The sequence below is a fragment of the Triplophysa rosa genome, linkage group LG15 (assembly GCF_024868665.1).
Source record: "Triplophysa rosa linkage group LG15, Trosa_1v2, whole genome shotgun sequence".
Taxonomy (NCBI): domain Eukaryota; kingdom Metazoa; phylum Chordata; class Actinopteri; order Cypriniformes; family Nemacheilidae; genus Triplophysa; species Triplophysa rosa.
Genome location: NC_079904.1, coordinates 22,962,481 through 22,979,718, shown reverse-complemented (window position 1 = coordinate 22,979,718; position 17,238 = coordinate 22,962,481). Strand labels below are relative to the sequence as shown.

The window sequence follows — 17,238 nt, the reverse complement described above, 5'->3', positions numbered from 1 at the left end:
TGAGACAATTGTGCTATTGCGATAACACGATATCGATAATATTGTTACATCCCTATTAGAGATCGAGAACCGGTACTTTTTTGGACCGGTACATAATTGGGTCGATACCAGAGTATCGATAAGCTTCATGACAAACGATACTGTTATCGATACTTGCGTTGTTTTATCTCTGTGTATTCGGTTGTTAAATGGCGAATTAGAGGCTGCTGCCTGTCATTTTCCATCCCTGAATGATGTCCGAATGGCCGAAGTTTGCTCGACGTATGTGTGATATCTAGGGTCATATGATTTCCGCGATGTATTTGTAATCTGCTTGTAATCTGCTTGTTTTGAGTGAAAGAGTGGCGTGGTGGCGCTTGTGGAGCTTTCAGCATCCGCGTTGCACAACGAGGAAGCTTCCGTCAAACACCCCTTTGCGGAAACCCGTCAAAATAAAAGTCCTTTATTTGAGAACAAGTTATAACATTGTTTTTAATAATTCGGCAACGGAGTATATTTAATTACTTTAGTAAATTGAAGTAAACGTGCTAGTAAAATTATAAAAAATAGTACATACAAAAAAATATTATATGCTCAGAAAATAGTACTCAAATTTATGTAGAACTAAAACCAGAAAGGAAAAAAGAAATACGGTCTACCAGCCAAATAACCCTAGTGATGTAAAGTAAATATGTTGAATTACATTATGATGTGCTCTCTCTATGCACATGCTATGTGCCGTACGTGGTATGCTAAGGAACAGCTGTAATAAAGAAACTTAAAATGTTTAACATCTTTTCACATCATGTGTTTTTGCATCAAATTATAGAGTGTAGTATCAATAACAGTATTGATAAGTACTGGTATCGATAAGCAGTATCGATATCGATAAAATCTCAATGATACCCATCCCTAATCCCTACTGTATAGTAGTAATTGTAAACAAAGTAGCCCAATTATGTGTAAAACTCACAGACCTGGCAACACTGTCATATATCATTGACCATATATTACAGTTTGATTGTCATGTGCCATTGTGTGACACAGTTGTGATGTGATGTTCTTGAGATGTTCTTGTAATACAGCTCTCAGGCTCCCTGTAGTATGTCCTTAAGACAAGCGGGATGTCAGTTTACAAGAAAGAACTTTTTTTTATAGTTCCCATAGAAACAATATCCTTTAAATACTCTCAGTATTAATAGTCTGATGGACTGACAGAGGACTGCAAGAAAAGACATAAGCATGCTTCACAGTCATCATTTGTCTTAATGTTGCATTTACACAACCTGTCCTCATTATTTTTGTTTACTTATTCATGTGGAAAACATCTCTGCCAACTGGCAACCTCATAGTTGCGGCAACGTTTAGACGCTGATGTCCTTGATGACGTTATCTAATTACAACCTTATGCAATGTACTAACAGCCCATAAAGAAAATTCGATTTGGATTTTGTAGACTTTTTAATAAATATTTGAGCCACTATTTAACATTTAGGTTGACGTGAAAACCGTGACATGTTTTCCACATTAGAAAACCGTAATGACACGTTCAGCCGAAACTTGATGCGGGCAGTTGAATATGGTTCCTTTATCATGTTTTATCTCCTAATATCATGGACTGCTCTGCGCCTGCTCAAAATTCTGTGTTAAGACTCGATGCCGAATAAGAGACGGGCTAAATGATGCCCGCTTGACTCACCTCAGCTCTGAATGCCAAACATGGTCATGTCCGTGTTTTAAACAGATGCTGTTTCTGTGCCATCTCCGTGGTTGGCTTTAAGATCATCCTTAAATCGATAGCTCTTGGGATTCCATTATTCCTTTTCCTCACTCTACATAAATTACAATTATTTTTTAATCAGGTTTTTATTGGTATTTTCTGTCAAATCATCGCTCGAAACAGCATTATTTTTGAGGAATGGACTAGAAAGAGCTCTGTTAATGTTGATCGCTGCCAGACATTATAAGTCATTCTTCATTTTTACTTGAGGTTAATGCAACCTTAAAAACAGTCGCTTATTATGTGAGCTTGACGATGCCAACACTCTGTTATTGCCAGATTTAGGGTAAACTGTTTTATAACTAATCATATGAACAGTTGTACATGTCTTCTTTCTTTCTGCTTAGTGGCTTTTGCACGGTTTAGGAGATACTTCAGCATACTTGCAGTCAGACTAATGGTTATTATACTTAAAGTGCGCTATTGATTAGTTTACTTAAAGAGCGCTATTTTTATTTAAGTATATTTTAGTTGTAATTTAATTGTAGTAAAGTACAATTTAAAGTGTATTTAGTGTACTTCTGTGTGCTAAAGAAGAACAACTTCAAGTACCTAAAGTGAACTAAGTATACTTTTTAAAAGTTAATAGCTGGATTAGGGTACTTATTTCAGCTGGATACACTCTAAGATGTCTGTAAGATGTTTATGATTTAGAATGTATGTAAAACTGCCTTTTTTAAGTCGTTTATTAGATGTCTTTTACACAGCAGATGTTTTCCAGATCTCCAGATCTTTAGCAGACATCTTACAGACGTATCTGTTCATACTATCTGGGATATTTTTGCTCAAATTTGTCTCCGCAGTTTCTCCTAACTGTGCATTAGAGACAGCTGCTTTCCTGTTGGCCCACTGAACCTCCACCCCTCATCCACCCCTCATCTTTTAAGACAAAATAGCTCTTAAAGCAGTGGTTCTCAAACGTTTTCGTTGTCAGGCCTCCCTAATAAAGACTTGTGTGTTAAAAATTGTATTAAACCAAAAACAAAATTTAAGTTAAAAAACAAAAACAAAATTTAAGATAAAAACTGTGCCACAAAAACTGTGCCCCCCCATGGATCCATCTTGGGGCCCCCCAGCTTTCTGAAAAAGTGCACCATTTTGGCATTTATTGTACATAAAAAAACTTATTAAGGCTGAGATTCCTCATTTCCCAAAGATATACTCCCCAAGATACTTTAAGTTTCCAACTTTTTAAAGCCAAAATTCAAAGTCTGTATTAATAAATCTTATTTATTCAGATTTTCAGTTCAGTATTTACAGTATACAATGATCATTGTCGGTCTTCCTATGAAGTCGTACTAATTTCAAAAGTTTAAAGGAAAAAGCAAGTTAAAAAAAACTTGCCTCAAGGACAAATTCAACAAAATACTCCTCTTATTTGACAAGCTTACAGTAGATTTGGGTGATTTTTTGTTCTGACCTTCTTCACTTTTCTCTTCTCTCTCTGCTCTGAAGTGAAGAGCTGTGTATTGAGTGATGTGTTTTGGTTGCTGATGGTTACAGCCATCAGAGCGCCACCGTTCTGTGTGTGTCAGATCAACAGTGGGCGTGAGTGGGAGATTAAATCAAAGGTGAGCTCCAGCCCAGGCACCCGGCACAACACTCTTCTCTGGTGTTTGTCTGCTTTTGCTTTTTCTAATATTTTACTGGCACCAAAACTTAATTCTGTCTCTGAAAAACACGTGAGAGTACTCTAGCTGTCTTTTTTCTTATGCGATAGATTGTCATTTTGGTTGGTAGGAGCGTTCAGTATAAAACCCCATTTTCTGTTTTTTTTTTTGTACTTGATTATCTGTTTGCCATTAGCAGGGTTTTAAGCTTCAGGAAAGTTTAGATTCAGGAAACTCGGTTACCCCTTAAAGAAAGACAAATCCCCAAACCACAGTGATTTATTTAATGTGACTCGCATGCCGGTATGAGATGCCCATTATGCTACATTTAAACGTACTTGATAATGTACACAATGAAAAGAAAATTAACAAGATTGAAGCAAAGAGATAAAGTTTACCATTGCATAAGAAACAGCTCAGTGCATTTCTGTAGCTCAGTGGTTAGAGCATGGAGTTAACAACGCCAAGGTCGTGGGTTTGATCCCAGGGGCAGTGGTGTAGTCCTGGGTATATGGCGTATACCCACTTATTTTTCAGTCAGCATTGCGTATACCCACTTCTAAATCCCCCCTGATAAGCAACATTCAGTAGTATCTGCGAGCCAAATTGCCCTAGGATTGCCACCAATCCCTAGGATGGTGAAGCCATGACCCACGCTACTCTGCCTCTAATTGGCTAGTACTCACTGCCTTTACTGATTAGATTGGTTAACTTTAGGCATGACGACGAATGAGCCAATCGAAGGCAGAGAAGGGCAGGTCATGCCGAGGTAAATATTGCTAAAGACAAATTTATTTTTACAAGTTTACTTGAAATGATTTGTCTTTTTGTGATGAACCGGTAAAATGAAGCGAGCGATCCAAACAAAAATTTCATTTGAAAATTTTAAACGTCCTCGCGAATCAACATCAGCCAGCAGCTCAGCTAATGTTAGTGATGCTACACCGGTACCAACTTCGACGCTCGCTCTTCCCCCCACCCCGTCGGAGTTCACTCAAAATGCATAGTTGTCTCTCACTACTCTGTGGGCCAGTATTGGTTTAGTAATTTCATAATCCTTCCTCCCTGAGATCAAGCAGCAGAAATTATGTGACAATGAGCAACTAAAACAGGGCGTTTTTCTGGGCAAAAATTGAGAGTATACCCACTGCCCAGGGGATTGCATATACTTAGAAACAAATTTATAGGATAATGTAATGTAAAAGCGTCTGCCAAATGCGTAAATGTGAACATAATTTTGTTATTTGAAATTTCGAGTGAGACAAACCAAGTACATTACATGTAAAACGGAATTATAAGGACCATACTAAACAGGGCAAAATAGAGCGCAGGTGCGATAAAAAAAATCGCTGAATTTACTAACAAGGCGCACATTAAAAAACCACAGGTGCAATATCTAATTTCCATAATGACCAACACAATCTACCAAGAGAAGTGCAAATTAGCGCAGGTTTTAAGACATGCTTTTTTGGGCGTTAAATAAAGCTGCAAATACCAGTACAATGACGAGCGCAAACATTACTAAATCATGCATGAACAGATTCCTATCATGGTGATTTAAAAAATAACATTAAATGTAAATATGTTCTAATAGAGAACCGATTAGCTGTTTACACTCCTAGAGATCTGTATAGATGACGTAACAAACTACACGAGTGTCTCTCTAAAACTCACCTCAAACACTGTCTGTTGTTGTTTTTCTGCAAAATGTCCCTGAATGCATCATTATGTGTTTGTTTTTGTCAAGTGTGATGCTACATGTAGGACTTCATGGTTGTCTTCCTTTGGCTCATTTAGTTGCCACGGCAACCACATGTTCCTTATCATTTCCAGAAGCAATGCGATGCAAGAATAGATTAAGTAGAATTAAGTAATGTTGCATATTTTAGCCTCGTTGGGTTAGTTTTTGGCGGACTGTCGTGGGCCGAGTTGGAGATTTAGATTGTAAAGTCATTAATTTGGGCAGATACTTCTATCCAAAGCAATTTACAAAGCATTTCAACTACATTTGATTCATTTGTGTGTTCCCAGGAATTGAACCCATTACCTTAGTGTTGCTAGCGCTGCGTGCTACCGGTTGAGCAACATGACCATCAAGTTTTTTGGGACACTTTGGGATTGAACCTAGTCGCTAAAGTTGGTGTGGAATTCAGGTCAACAATATGTTGATTTTTGAACAGAAATAATAAAGAAAATCATGTGCAGTCTGTGAACAGCAGTCTGGATGTGCGTTACAGTCATCCAAACTCCAAAATCTGGTTATCATGGTCAGAATTCTCAGTCATCAATGTCATGGTTACCATGACAACCCTGTGTTATATCGCATTCTCTTTGATATACTGTTGCAATGGATTATGATCCCTGGGTATTATGTAAGAGGAGATTTTGCTGTAAAGGTGTTTCCTTCTCTGATTTATCTTTTGGCACATCAGTATCTTTGCTTTAACTTATCTGTCATTCACATTAGCAGTTCTCCCAGAATGTGAGAACGAAAGGTTGAACGAAGCCACCTTCAAATGATGAGCGAATCAGCTGTTAGTTATTGAACGAATGCATCTCAGTTCTTCTGTAACCAATGCGTTGAATTTACATTGGAGGTGAAACTAAACTGAGAATGAAACTGGGATGGTGTGGTGGCTGGTTCATGCCCCAGTCCATGCAGTTTGTAAAATATCATCATTGATCCCTTAAGCAAGTCACTTCTGGTTGTTTCTGTAACATGGGTTCCTTAAGTCATTGTGGATATAAGCAATCGTTGAATAATAAGTTGATAACAGAACATAAAATGTGATTTGTGCTCCCTCGATTTAGAGAGTGTAAAACATCCATCTTAAATACAACACAATTTTATGCACACATCATATTTCATCCAAAAAAGTTTTCCCAATGTTACATCAGAAACACACAAACCACTTTTCCCACTGTGATCACATAATTCTTTGGAAAAAAATCTATGAATTGTTTATTTCTGTCACCATCAGTTTAACTGGGAGTATACAATAAGACTTTAAATATACTTTTGAGCAAAGAAGGAAGTAAACAGATCCCCTTTTGGTCACATTAGTTGACTTAATCTAGCCTGTTTTAGTTTTGATATATAAAGTGGCGGTGCATTAGTTAGCATGCTGACAGATTGCTGTAATAGTAATTGTCAGACAGTTTGCATGGCTTTAAATTTATCTTCTGTAAGGCACTGCTGCTGCAGGCATAAAGTGCTATACATAATATATGGTGAAAGATGCCTTTGGTCATTGCTTTCCACCTGCATTAAAAAAACCTGGATATAAAACACAAATCTAAAACCTTTTGTGTCCTTTTCCAGACCAGCAGTATTCCCCCTGGTCGCCATCCCGAGATTTCAATGAGGATAGCAGGCTCGCTCCACCCAGGAACATGAAGGGCTTATCAGGTGGTCGTGTGCCGTACCAAATTCCCACGCTGCCCCCGTGCGGGCTGGCGGAGTGCGAGCATCTCCATGACCTGCACGGCATGCACGTGTCCGACCTGCGTCACTCCTACCTGCTCAGCCCCACGGAGACCTGCGCCATGGACTTCCATCACCGCCTTTCCCCCCGCAGCTCCATCCACTCCGACTGCATGATCATGTCACCCATGGCGATAACCTCCACCGCTCCCGCCGACCACGTCTCCAGCAGCACCTTTCCCAGAATGCACTACAGCACGCAGTATTATGACCCGGCCGCGCGGGAAGACTGTGCCACCATCAACACCTCAGCCACGTCCGCCGCCGCCACATCCATCTCTCACCACGGCAGCAGCAAAAGCAACCGCATCCCCGCCAACCTGCTGGACCAATTCGAAAAACAGCTTCCGCTTCACCGCGACGGCTTTCACACGCTGCAGTACCAACGCGCGTCGGCCACCGCCAGCGGCGAGCAGCGCAGCGAGAGTCCCGGTCGTATCCGCCACCTGGTACACTCTGTCCAGAAACTCTTCACCAAGTCCCACTCGCTGGAAGGATCGTCCAAGATGAACGGCACCAAGGGTGACGGCGGGAGCGGGGGAAGTCATCACCATCACCACGGCAGCCACCACTCATCCAAGCACGGTAGCAAGCGCAGCAAAAGCAAAGAGCGCAGGCACCGGTCGGGTACAGGGGGCTGGTGGAGCTCCGATGACAACCTGGACAGTGACAGCACCTACCGCACAGCCAGCGCCTTGAGCCGCCACCACCACGAGCATGTCGCTCTCGGCTTCCCAGAATCCATGCACAGTCACTTTGGAGACCACTCTCTCAAAACCTCCAAAAGCAACAACGACGTCAAGTGCTCGGCCTGCGAGAGCTTGTCCATGGCACCTGAGGGAAAGTTCATGAAGAGAAGTTCCTGGTCCACTCTCACCGTCAGTCAGGCCAAAGAGGCCTATCGAAAGTCCTCCCTTAACCTGGAGAAGCCCATGATGCATCAGGACCTTAAACCTTCATTCCGGTCTTCACACTACCTACAGGTAAGTCATGCTCTACTTAAACATGTCCACATGTGGACTTGAGAAGAAGGTATAACTAGTGGGATGAGTAGGATTTTGGACAAATGAAATTTCAATGTGGGTGTGGCTACCTCAAGCAATGTCAAGAAAGTTTGCAAGCAAGCAAGTTTTTGAAAAAAAAGTCCTGTCTCTTGTTGTGGCTGGTTCAGACAAAATCTCATATCTTAGAAAACTTCTAGCTTGTTGCTTTATCATGTTGTGTCTCATGATGTTAAATCTATCAGAATTTATTAAAGATATGGCATGCAAAAGGTTGTACAGCAGTGGGGGGTACTGGCTGGGGGGTGGAAAAAAGGGGGATCCCTGGTACACGATCGCAAATGGACCAAGGTTGGATGCCATATATTTATGGGTTTAATGGGGGAGTGACCAAAAAGTTTGAGGAAGGGACAGTTTAGCTAATTTCATTAGTTCTAAACCCTAGAAGGCACCATTCATGAACGGGAGTATTGGGATTGTACCAAAAGCACTTAGGTGGCTTCAGGGAAATTGTCTCTGTAATAAAACTACAGTCTGTTTGGTTAAGAAACACATAAACACATAAATGGTCCTGTGATACTGGTTATGAGTATCCCTAATGAAAAGGCTTGTGTTTGTGAGATGTAGATGTGCATTTGAGTTTAGTAACCAATCATCTTTTTTTGTGTGAATAAAGAAATAAGAACCATTTTTGTTGAAAATCTTTTATAAAAACTGGGATCGATACAAACAGGCTATGTGATGTGTAATCCATTACATATTTCCTATTTTCTTATACCTATGTCTAAAATCCTGAACTGTCAGGTCAAATTCATCCTAAAGGGATTCTGCACCCAAAAATGAAAATTCTGTCATAATTTTACTAACCCCCGAGTTGTTCCAAACCTATATCAATTTCTTTGTTATGTTGAACACAAAGAAAGATATTTGGACGAATGTTAGCATGGATAGCTCTGCTGCACCATTCACTACCATAGTAGGAACAATTATTGTATGTCATTTTTTTTGTTCTGTGGAGCACAAAATCTACAATGGTAGATTACTACTATCTACTATGGTAGTCAATGTTATCCCTGAACTGTCAGTTGCTAATATTCTTCCAAATATCTTTCTTTGTGTTTAACAAAACAAAGAAATGTATACAGGTTTGGAACAACTTAGGGGGAGTAATTCATGATAGAATTTTCATTTTTTGGTGGACTATCCCTTCCATGCCAATTCTGTCAGTCCAATTAAAAACATCTGATGTTGGTGGTGATTCTGATTCTACATAGTAACGCGTTACTGTAGTTTGATTACTTTTTTGGTAATGGAGTAATTTAACGCGTTATAATTCCTAAAATAGTAATTAGATTATAGTTCCAAGCCCAGGTAACTATACGTTACAACTGCGTTACATCGTTGCCGTTGTATCGTTTTATCATTTAAATTGTGAAAAGCTTTTTCAAAGTCTTTTTTAATTAATTTATTTAAAATTTTTTATTAATAGCATATAAACAAGTTTACATCCCAAAAGGCATTGAATAAACAATATTAACAATTTACACTTCTCAAAGACAGACATACAGTATTAGCAAATACAATATGTAACAATGAGTTTTTACATTAAGTGTACAATCATGAATAGCAATAACGGTAAAGATAAAAAAATAAAAATAAATAATTAAATAAATTGAAATAAAAATAGTAAAAACATTTATAGAAGGTAAGTTCTTTCAAGGAGTAGCAAGGAGTTATAGGGCACTTAGCTCACTGAAAAATATGGCAACTTTAGTAGCTTGTACATTTGAAAGTGCATTGAGAGGCAACAAAAATTTAAGATCATTGGAAAAGTGAGGAAAGGATGGGGGGGTTTCAGAAGTCTGCATTTATGAATGAAGTGTTTAGCAACTTCAAGAAGGTTGTTAACCTATGGAGGACCGGAAGAGTCGTGTGTGAAGTAATAAAGCATTTCATTGTTTAATAACTAATTCTACAATAAAAACTCGTAACGACCGATGCTATCGCAGCGCGGAACGGAGGCAAGGAGACTAGACACCGGATATGATTGGCTGAGGTGCCTCTCGTGATTGATGTTAGCCTTTATACTCCAAATGTAAGTACTACAGACCCATACATCTCCCTATCACAAGCAGAGGTGGGTAGAGTAGCCAAAATTGTTACTCAAGTAAAAGTAAAAGTCACTATTTTAAAATTTACTTGAGTAAAAGTAAAAAAGTATGCAATGAAAAAACTACTCAAGTAGCTAGTTACTTAGTTACTTTGTATCTGATTATATAGGCCTACTACATAAAATTAATATTAACGCCAATATTTTTAATAATTACATTTTAATCATATTTTTTAATTATCATAAACGATATCTTTGCAATATACTAGAGAGACTAAAGAATAGACAAACACAGAAGAGAAAGCATTTCTGTAAATTTCATCTAGTCCTGATGTCAATGTAGTTTACACAACTTATTTAGAATAATAGACCATGTCAAACTAAAGCATGAACTAAACTCAGAGCATTTCCTAAGATGATCTAGAACATCTGCAGTGCTCTCTTAAATGAAATACACATTTTTGAACAAAGCTCATGTTTTCTCGTGTTGTGTCACGTGTGTGTTGTGAAACGCTCTTACTTGTAAACAAACAGTAAACAGTGAACCACACGCCCATCAACAAGTTTTCTTCCTTCTGTTCTTCAAATGTAATTTCTGCAAGCCCACGTCTCTGTGTCTGACAGGTAACGCGCATGTTGTGTCTGACGAACAGGTCGCGCGGGTGCGCGCATATGGCGGGCATTTATCATTGCTGGCAAACAATATGACACATTTTCAGTTTTGATTGTATAGATATAGATTAATATCCACTTCATTCAACGCTCTTTGTGTTCTGCGTGTTCTTAAGTTTCGCGCTACGAGGAGTGAGTAATCCTGCTTCAGATGATTCAGATCGTGCTGCGAACTGAACAAATCATTTGAACTGATTCATTAGCCTATTCAATGGTTTTGCCCATTGTTCAATTAATGCTTTCAAAAGAATCGACTCAAAAGAATCGATCACTCGGGAATGCCCGTAAAAAGAGACGACAACCTTGAAATAAACAACGCGTTTTAAAAAGCATATTTTAAAATGAAGGAACGAAGGAACGTCACGCAATGTAAGTTATGTAACGAAGTAAAAGTACAGATTTTCTATTAGAAATTTACTCAAGTAAGAGTAAAAGTACACACTTTTAATTTTACTTAAAAAGTACATATTTTCCAAAATGTTACTCAAGTAAATGTAACGAAGTAAATGTAGCGCGTTACTACCCACCTCTGGTCACAAGACAATCTTTGGTACTACCAGCGAAAACAAACTCAGCATGGAGAGAGAAACGTATGCGTTCTGTAGCTGGAAATGCAATCATTATTTTGAGTTTATTTCTGTCAAAGGCAAGAACATTGTTGTGCGTTGTCGGTCATGTGGAGGTAAGCAAAACCCTCTCTCCCGCGAAAAACAACCTGAAAGGGCAGTACAGCACGGTTAAACTTCTGGAGAAAGTAACGTCACCGGCACGGAGAGCAATGAATCAACTTACGTCGATGAAAACAACTAATGAAAATCACCTTACTTTTGCAAGTAATGAACGGTTATTTCCTGAATTGTCCATAGATGGTATTAATCTTTTTTCCCCTTCAGGTAATAATAAAAAATAGACAAATTTTTCAATCCAAACATAAAATCTCTCCTGGAGGAAAACCATTTTGGAATGCTCAGATCCCAGATATTGATTGGAAACTGGCTTGGTTGGTTCCATATAAATTCTGTATCAATAACAAAGTTAAAGAAGTGCACTTTAAAATTCTACACAAAATTTACCCTTGCAATTTATTTTTATCTACATTTATGGATATGGTAATAAATGTTCTTTCTGTAATATGCAGGAGGAAAATTTGGCGCATTTATTTTATAACTGTCATGTAACTCTTAAATTCGGATGTTAGCTCCTTTTTATTTTCCCATAAAAAATTGTTTATATGTTATCTCTTAAAGATATTATATGTTCATCGTTCATACACTAATGATTGTAAAATGTTTGATTATGTGGTGAACTTCTATATTTTACATGGCAAATATTATATTCATAGACAAAAGTTTGTAAAATCTGCACTTAGCTGCAATTTATTTTTGTTAGAATTGGAGATTTTAAAAAAAATCTCTATTGCTTATAAATAAAAAAAAATGACAAGTTGTTAAAATGTATGGAGACGTTTTATTTTTCCAATTTAATATCAGAATCAGAATCAGAATCAGAAGAGCTTTATTGCCAAGTGTGCTTGCACACACAAGGAATTTTCTTTGGTGTTGGAAGCTTCTAGTACAGACATTCAACACAATGACAATACAATATAATACGATTTACAGTCTAAAAGATTCTAAATTGTGCATATATAAAATAGTCTTTATTTTACAGAAAATGGGGGATAATAACATTAACATATCCCACCTGTTTTGATCATACAGTGTTTCTATGTATGCTTTTTTCGTTCTTTTCTTTTTTTGTATTTAGAATTTGTGCATAGGAAGGAGAAGAAATACATGTTTTGTTTTGTTTTTATTATTAATTTTTTTCCCTGTTTCTTTTCCTCTTTGTATGGTCCTTTGTCGGATCTGTTTAATATTGTAATTTTCAAGATCTCCAATAAAAAAAAAAAAACTTCTACTGTCGAATGCCAGGATGCTATTAGCAACATGTTATGTTTTGTCAGACTAGTTTTTGCTGCTCTAACGCTGTTATATTTGTTATATGACGAAGAAATCATCATAGAAATATGCAGAAGCACTAGTTAAGATATACAAGTTATAAGAAACTAAGGAGAGACTTTTTACATTATGGAGTATGCAGGTTTAGAAATACTAGTTAACATATGAAAAAATGTTTGAAGTTAAATTGTCACAGAGTTTAATTATTATTATTATCTATGACAGGCTTTAGTATGGAATAAGCAGAAAGAATGTATTAAAATAATTAAAGACGAGATAGAGTAGAGTATGCACTTCCCAATAAAGTTTAGTCTTGAGAAGGCTAAAGAGGTTATTTTGTGTTTTTGAGGGGTGGGGGTAGTAATGTAACTAATTACTTTTGAAATAAAGTAATCAGACCAGTAACTTGATTACTTTTAAAATGAGTAATCAGTAATTTAATTACATTTCCAGAGTAACTTGCCCAACACTGCTCACAGGTCATAATTCAAAGATATTTGGCAAAACAGCGACTTGATCATCTGATTCACTTGGTACCAGAACTCAATAAAGAGATGGTCTTATGTTTGCAACTGGACTTGGGAATACTTGCAGAACACGTCTTGACTTTCTTCGCTGCTTGACCCCTGGAGACATTCCTCTCTTCCAGCAAATAGAGCAAATGAAAAGGAAAATTTCTTGGTGAATGAACTACACTCTGTCTGACTTTGCAATGATACCATGCAATCGAGTGGAAAAGTCTAAAAGTATTCTGCAGTCATCTCATGGTTTTATCTCGTTTGATTCCTCTAAACCCCTGAACGGATATTTTTACCAACGCTCCCGTACCCCGTCAGTGCCTGATGAATGCATTAGTGTGTTGTCTGTAGTGCCTCCTTGTGGTAAAATAGAGTAACGCAGCCCCCTGCTGACACATCTGGAAGAGGCATAGAAATCAAAGGTGTCTACTGAATGATGATGTGCGTTGCCTTGCATTTACTGGTCTGGTCTGCATTAAGGCCAGACCTGAACCCAGTTGAACACCTTTGAGCCAAACACTCATTCAGATTCCAACACTTCAGAGATTCCAGACTATGTTTGAGCCTCTAACTCAGCACAGTGCATGGTGTTTATAGAACAAGCAAGATTATTCTAGTAAATAATATCTAATAAATGCAGACTCCCGGTGGTTTATTTAGCATATTTTCCATTAAGTGAATGCTTGGCTGAAAAGATGAGTCTTTAATCTAGAATTAAATTGGGAGAGTGTGTCTGACCCTGGAATAGTATCGGGAAGGCTATTCCAGAGGTTAGGTGCTACATATGAGAAAGCTCCGCCCCCTTTGGTGGATTTAGTTATTCTAGGTGTTATCAAAAGTCTGGAGTTTTGAGATCTTAGAGAGCGTGATGGGTTGTAGTGTGGTAGAAGCTCTGTTATGTAGGCAGGGGCTAAACCGTTTAAGGCTTTATAAGTGATTAAAAGAACTTTAAAGTCAATACGATACTTAATGGGTAACCAGTGAAGGGTTGATAACATTGGGGTTATGTGATGGTATTTTCTGGACCTGGTTAGAACTCTGGCAGCTGCGTTCTGAACTAACTGTAGTTTGTTTATTGATGATGCAGGACAACCACTAAGCAGTGCATTACAGTAGTCAAGTCTTGAGGTCACAAATGCATGAATAAGCTTCTCTGCGTCAGCAACACATAGAATATTTCCTAATTTGGCAACATTTCTAAGGTGGAAGAAGGCTATCTTCTGCAACAGAATAACAGCCTCGCATGACTGAAACTACAAAGGAGCTGGCAATAGATTCCTTATTTAAAGGTAGTAATTTGTGAATAATCAAATCACTGTAGAGAAAGTCAAGACCAGTGTGTCAAGATCATGACAGGACCGAGAACCATGCAGCGCAAGACCATGCATAACCCCAACCTTAAAAAAGTCATAATAAAATAATAATAATAAAGTCATTGCAGTCATTGAATTTTATGTGTCGGCTTCTTTGAGCAAACAAATACAAAGCAGCTGAAATTTAGCTGAAATCGTTATTCAATGCTTTTTTTCAATATTCGTTCACCCTAACACATTACATTTTTTTGTGCAAGCAATTGTAAATACTAGAACTGTTAAACCATTAATCGCGATTAATCGCATCCAGAAAAAAAGTTTGTGTTTACATATAATATGTCTGTGTACTTTGCATATTAATTTTGTTTTTATAAACACTTACACATACAGTATATGTATATATATACTGTATGTATATGTACACATGTATGTATTTAGGAAATATGTATACATTTATATTTATATATCATTTAAATTTTATATAAACATTGATTTGATATTTTTCTAAACCATACATGTATGTGTATACGTTTATATATACAAAATAAATATGCACAGTACATACATATTATATGTAAACACAAACTTTTATTCTGGATGAGAATAATTGCGATTAATCGTTAACACCCCTAGTAAATACACGTAGGAGGAACAGAGCAAAACTTGTTTAAAATTGTGTTATGTTTTTAAGTTGTTTTATTTAATTATAAAATATTGTTTATTGAGCAATACTTGATGATATTGATTAATTATACCAGACGATATAATATAAAAACAAGTATTCTTTTTCAATCATACCTTAACATTTTGAATTCACTTTGCCGACATTTTTGATATATTAATACTGATTTGAACTTCTAAAGCAGGAACTTTTACTTCCAATAGAATGAAAGATGTTAACAATTAAATGAGACAATGCACCAGCAATTTAATGATATCTCTGCAGTTATGGTCAGTTTTGAAATACAGTATAATCCTGAGTAGTGCGAGACTAAGACAAGACCAAGAACAAATGCAGTAAAGAACAAGACAGGACCAACCACTTTAAAGACCGCTCTGACCTATACTGCAACTTGCTAATAGGATGTGCTTCGCGCAATTTGTTCACATCATCATTTACAGTTGACAGTTAAATACAGTACGTCTCCTGTACAGGCTTGCGTTAAGATTTCGAGGAACACTTTATCTTGGGTTACTGTGCACATTCGTGTTTGTACAATGACATCCATCACTGAAATCCTTCTGTCTTCTGTGAAGTATTAACATCCATCTTTATTTGCATGTATGTTTGCATAACTATGTGGTATTTGAAGAGACTCGGGTAATACTTTAGTTTTGATTTCACTCTATTTTTCTGATACAAGGTCAGAGTATCTGTTTGCAAACCGACGTGTTTTTTTTTATCATTGTGTCCAATTCCCTGTTCCTAGACAATTTAATCAATTATAAGTGGCAGACAGTAGTTGCATCTATAATCCTTTCTGAAAAGAAAAATAATTATTTTCCTCTTTTATCGCCCCGGGTATAAACAAACAAACAAACATCTCTAGTTGCATTGTTTCACATATATTCCCATAATATTTATTCATGTGTGGTTGCATCCTACACACGATTTCCATTGCTATTCCTTGAAAACGAATCTGGAGGTGTTAATAAATTCAGTGTTCAGATGTAAGATATTTTTTGAGGTTAAGAGGTCTTTTGGTTGCGTGACCCAGTGTTCCCACTGCAGTTTTAATAAGCTTGCTTATGTACAGACATTTTGATTTGATCTGTATTCTGCGTTAAATGATAACCCATGATAACGGTTAAACTATTCCTTTAAATTGAAAAATAGACGCAAGAATTTCTCAGCATTTATACAACATGTCATTCTTTTTAAACCAACGGAATGCAACTCGCTGATGTTTGATCACAGATGTGATATAATTTCTCGTTCTGCGTGTGAGAGCATGCCTTGATGCTGTGCGTTTGTACATCTGCAGGTGCCTCAGGATGAGTGGGGGGGTTATCCGGGGATCGAGAAGGAAGAGGAGATTCCATGTCGCCGGATGCGTAGCAGTAGTTACGTCAAAGCCATGGGAGATGATGATAGCGGTGAGTCTGATACCAGCCCCAAAACGTCACCTCAGAAGACCGTCCGGTCTGATGCCCTTGTCCTCAAATCAGCCATACAGAGGCCACATATAGACACCCAAAGGTGAGTCTCTTCCGCTCGTTATTCGTCAAAGCTGTTCTTCATCTTCCTGCCTTGTTCCTCTGAAGTCCTTTTTGCTGTGAAAGAAGCTTGAGTCGTTTCCAAAGTGCTTTGGGAGTGGCTCATAAGAATCGGTGTGGATGATGTGCTTAAGGCTTCTTTACATTAGCCAGTTGATATTGCATGTGGTGTATTGCAACATTTAATAATAAAACTGTGGTTTTGGATTGGTTTGGAATGTTGCTTACGAAATGAGTTTTGTTGGTCGTTGATGAAGCGATGAGGTTGTTTGTCTGTTGGATTCAATTCTGTGCTTTATTGCTGTTCTTAAACATCACGCTCAAATAGATTCTATATTGCACCTGTGTGTACTGCTCTGAAATTGACAGCTGTCACTCACGGCATCTCAGACGGGGAAGTTGACATTTGCTGAGATCATAATGTATCAAAATTGTTTTCTACCTAAAAGACACTTAACCCCATATTGCTCTACGGAGATCTAAAATACTTGTGCTGTAAGTTGACAAAGACTAAACAAGAAGTAAGAAGAACACTTAATAAAGTCAGACAGCTTAGACAGTGCTCAAGCGTCACAGCCATGACGTGACATTATTTA

At 37.6% G+C, this 17,238-nt stretch overlaps 1 protein-coding gene across 6 annotated transcripts in view; it reads left to right on the top strand.

The window, feature by feature from the left end:
* Positions 1 to 17,238, top strand: part of LOC130565443 (disks large-associated protein 2-like) — a 95,951-nt gene that overhangs the window by 34,259 nt on the left and 44,454 nt on the right. For all 6 annotated transcript variants that reach the window (XM_057352166.1, XM_057352161.1, XM_057352162.1 and 3 more), the window contains 2 exons: positions 6,692 to 7,836; positions 16,411 to 16,625. In XM_057352166.1, coding sequence (XP_057208149.1) covers positions 6,692 to 7,836; positions 16,411 to 16,625 — 1,360 coding nt within the window. The remainder of the gene's footprint in view (positions 1 to 6,691; positions 7,837 to 16,410; positions 16,626 to 17,238) is intronic.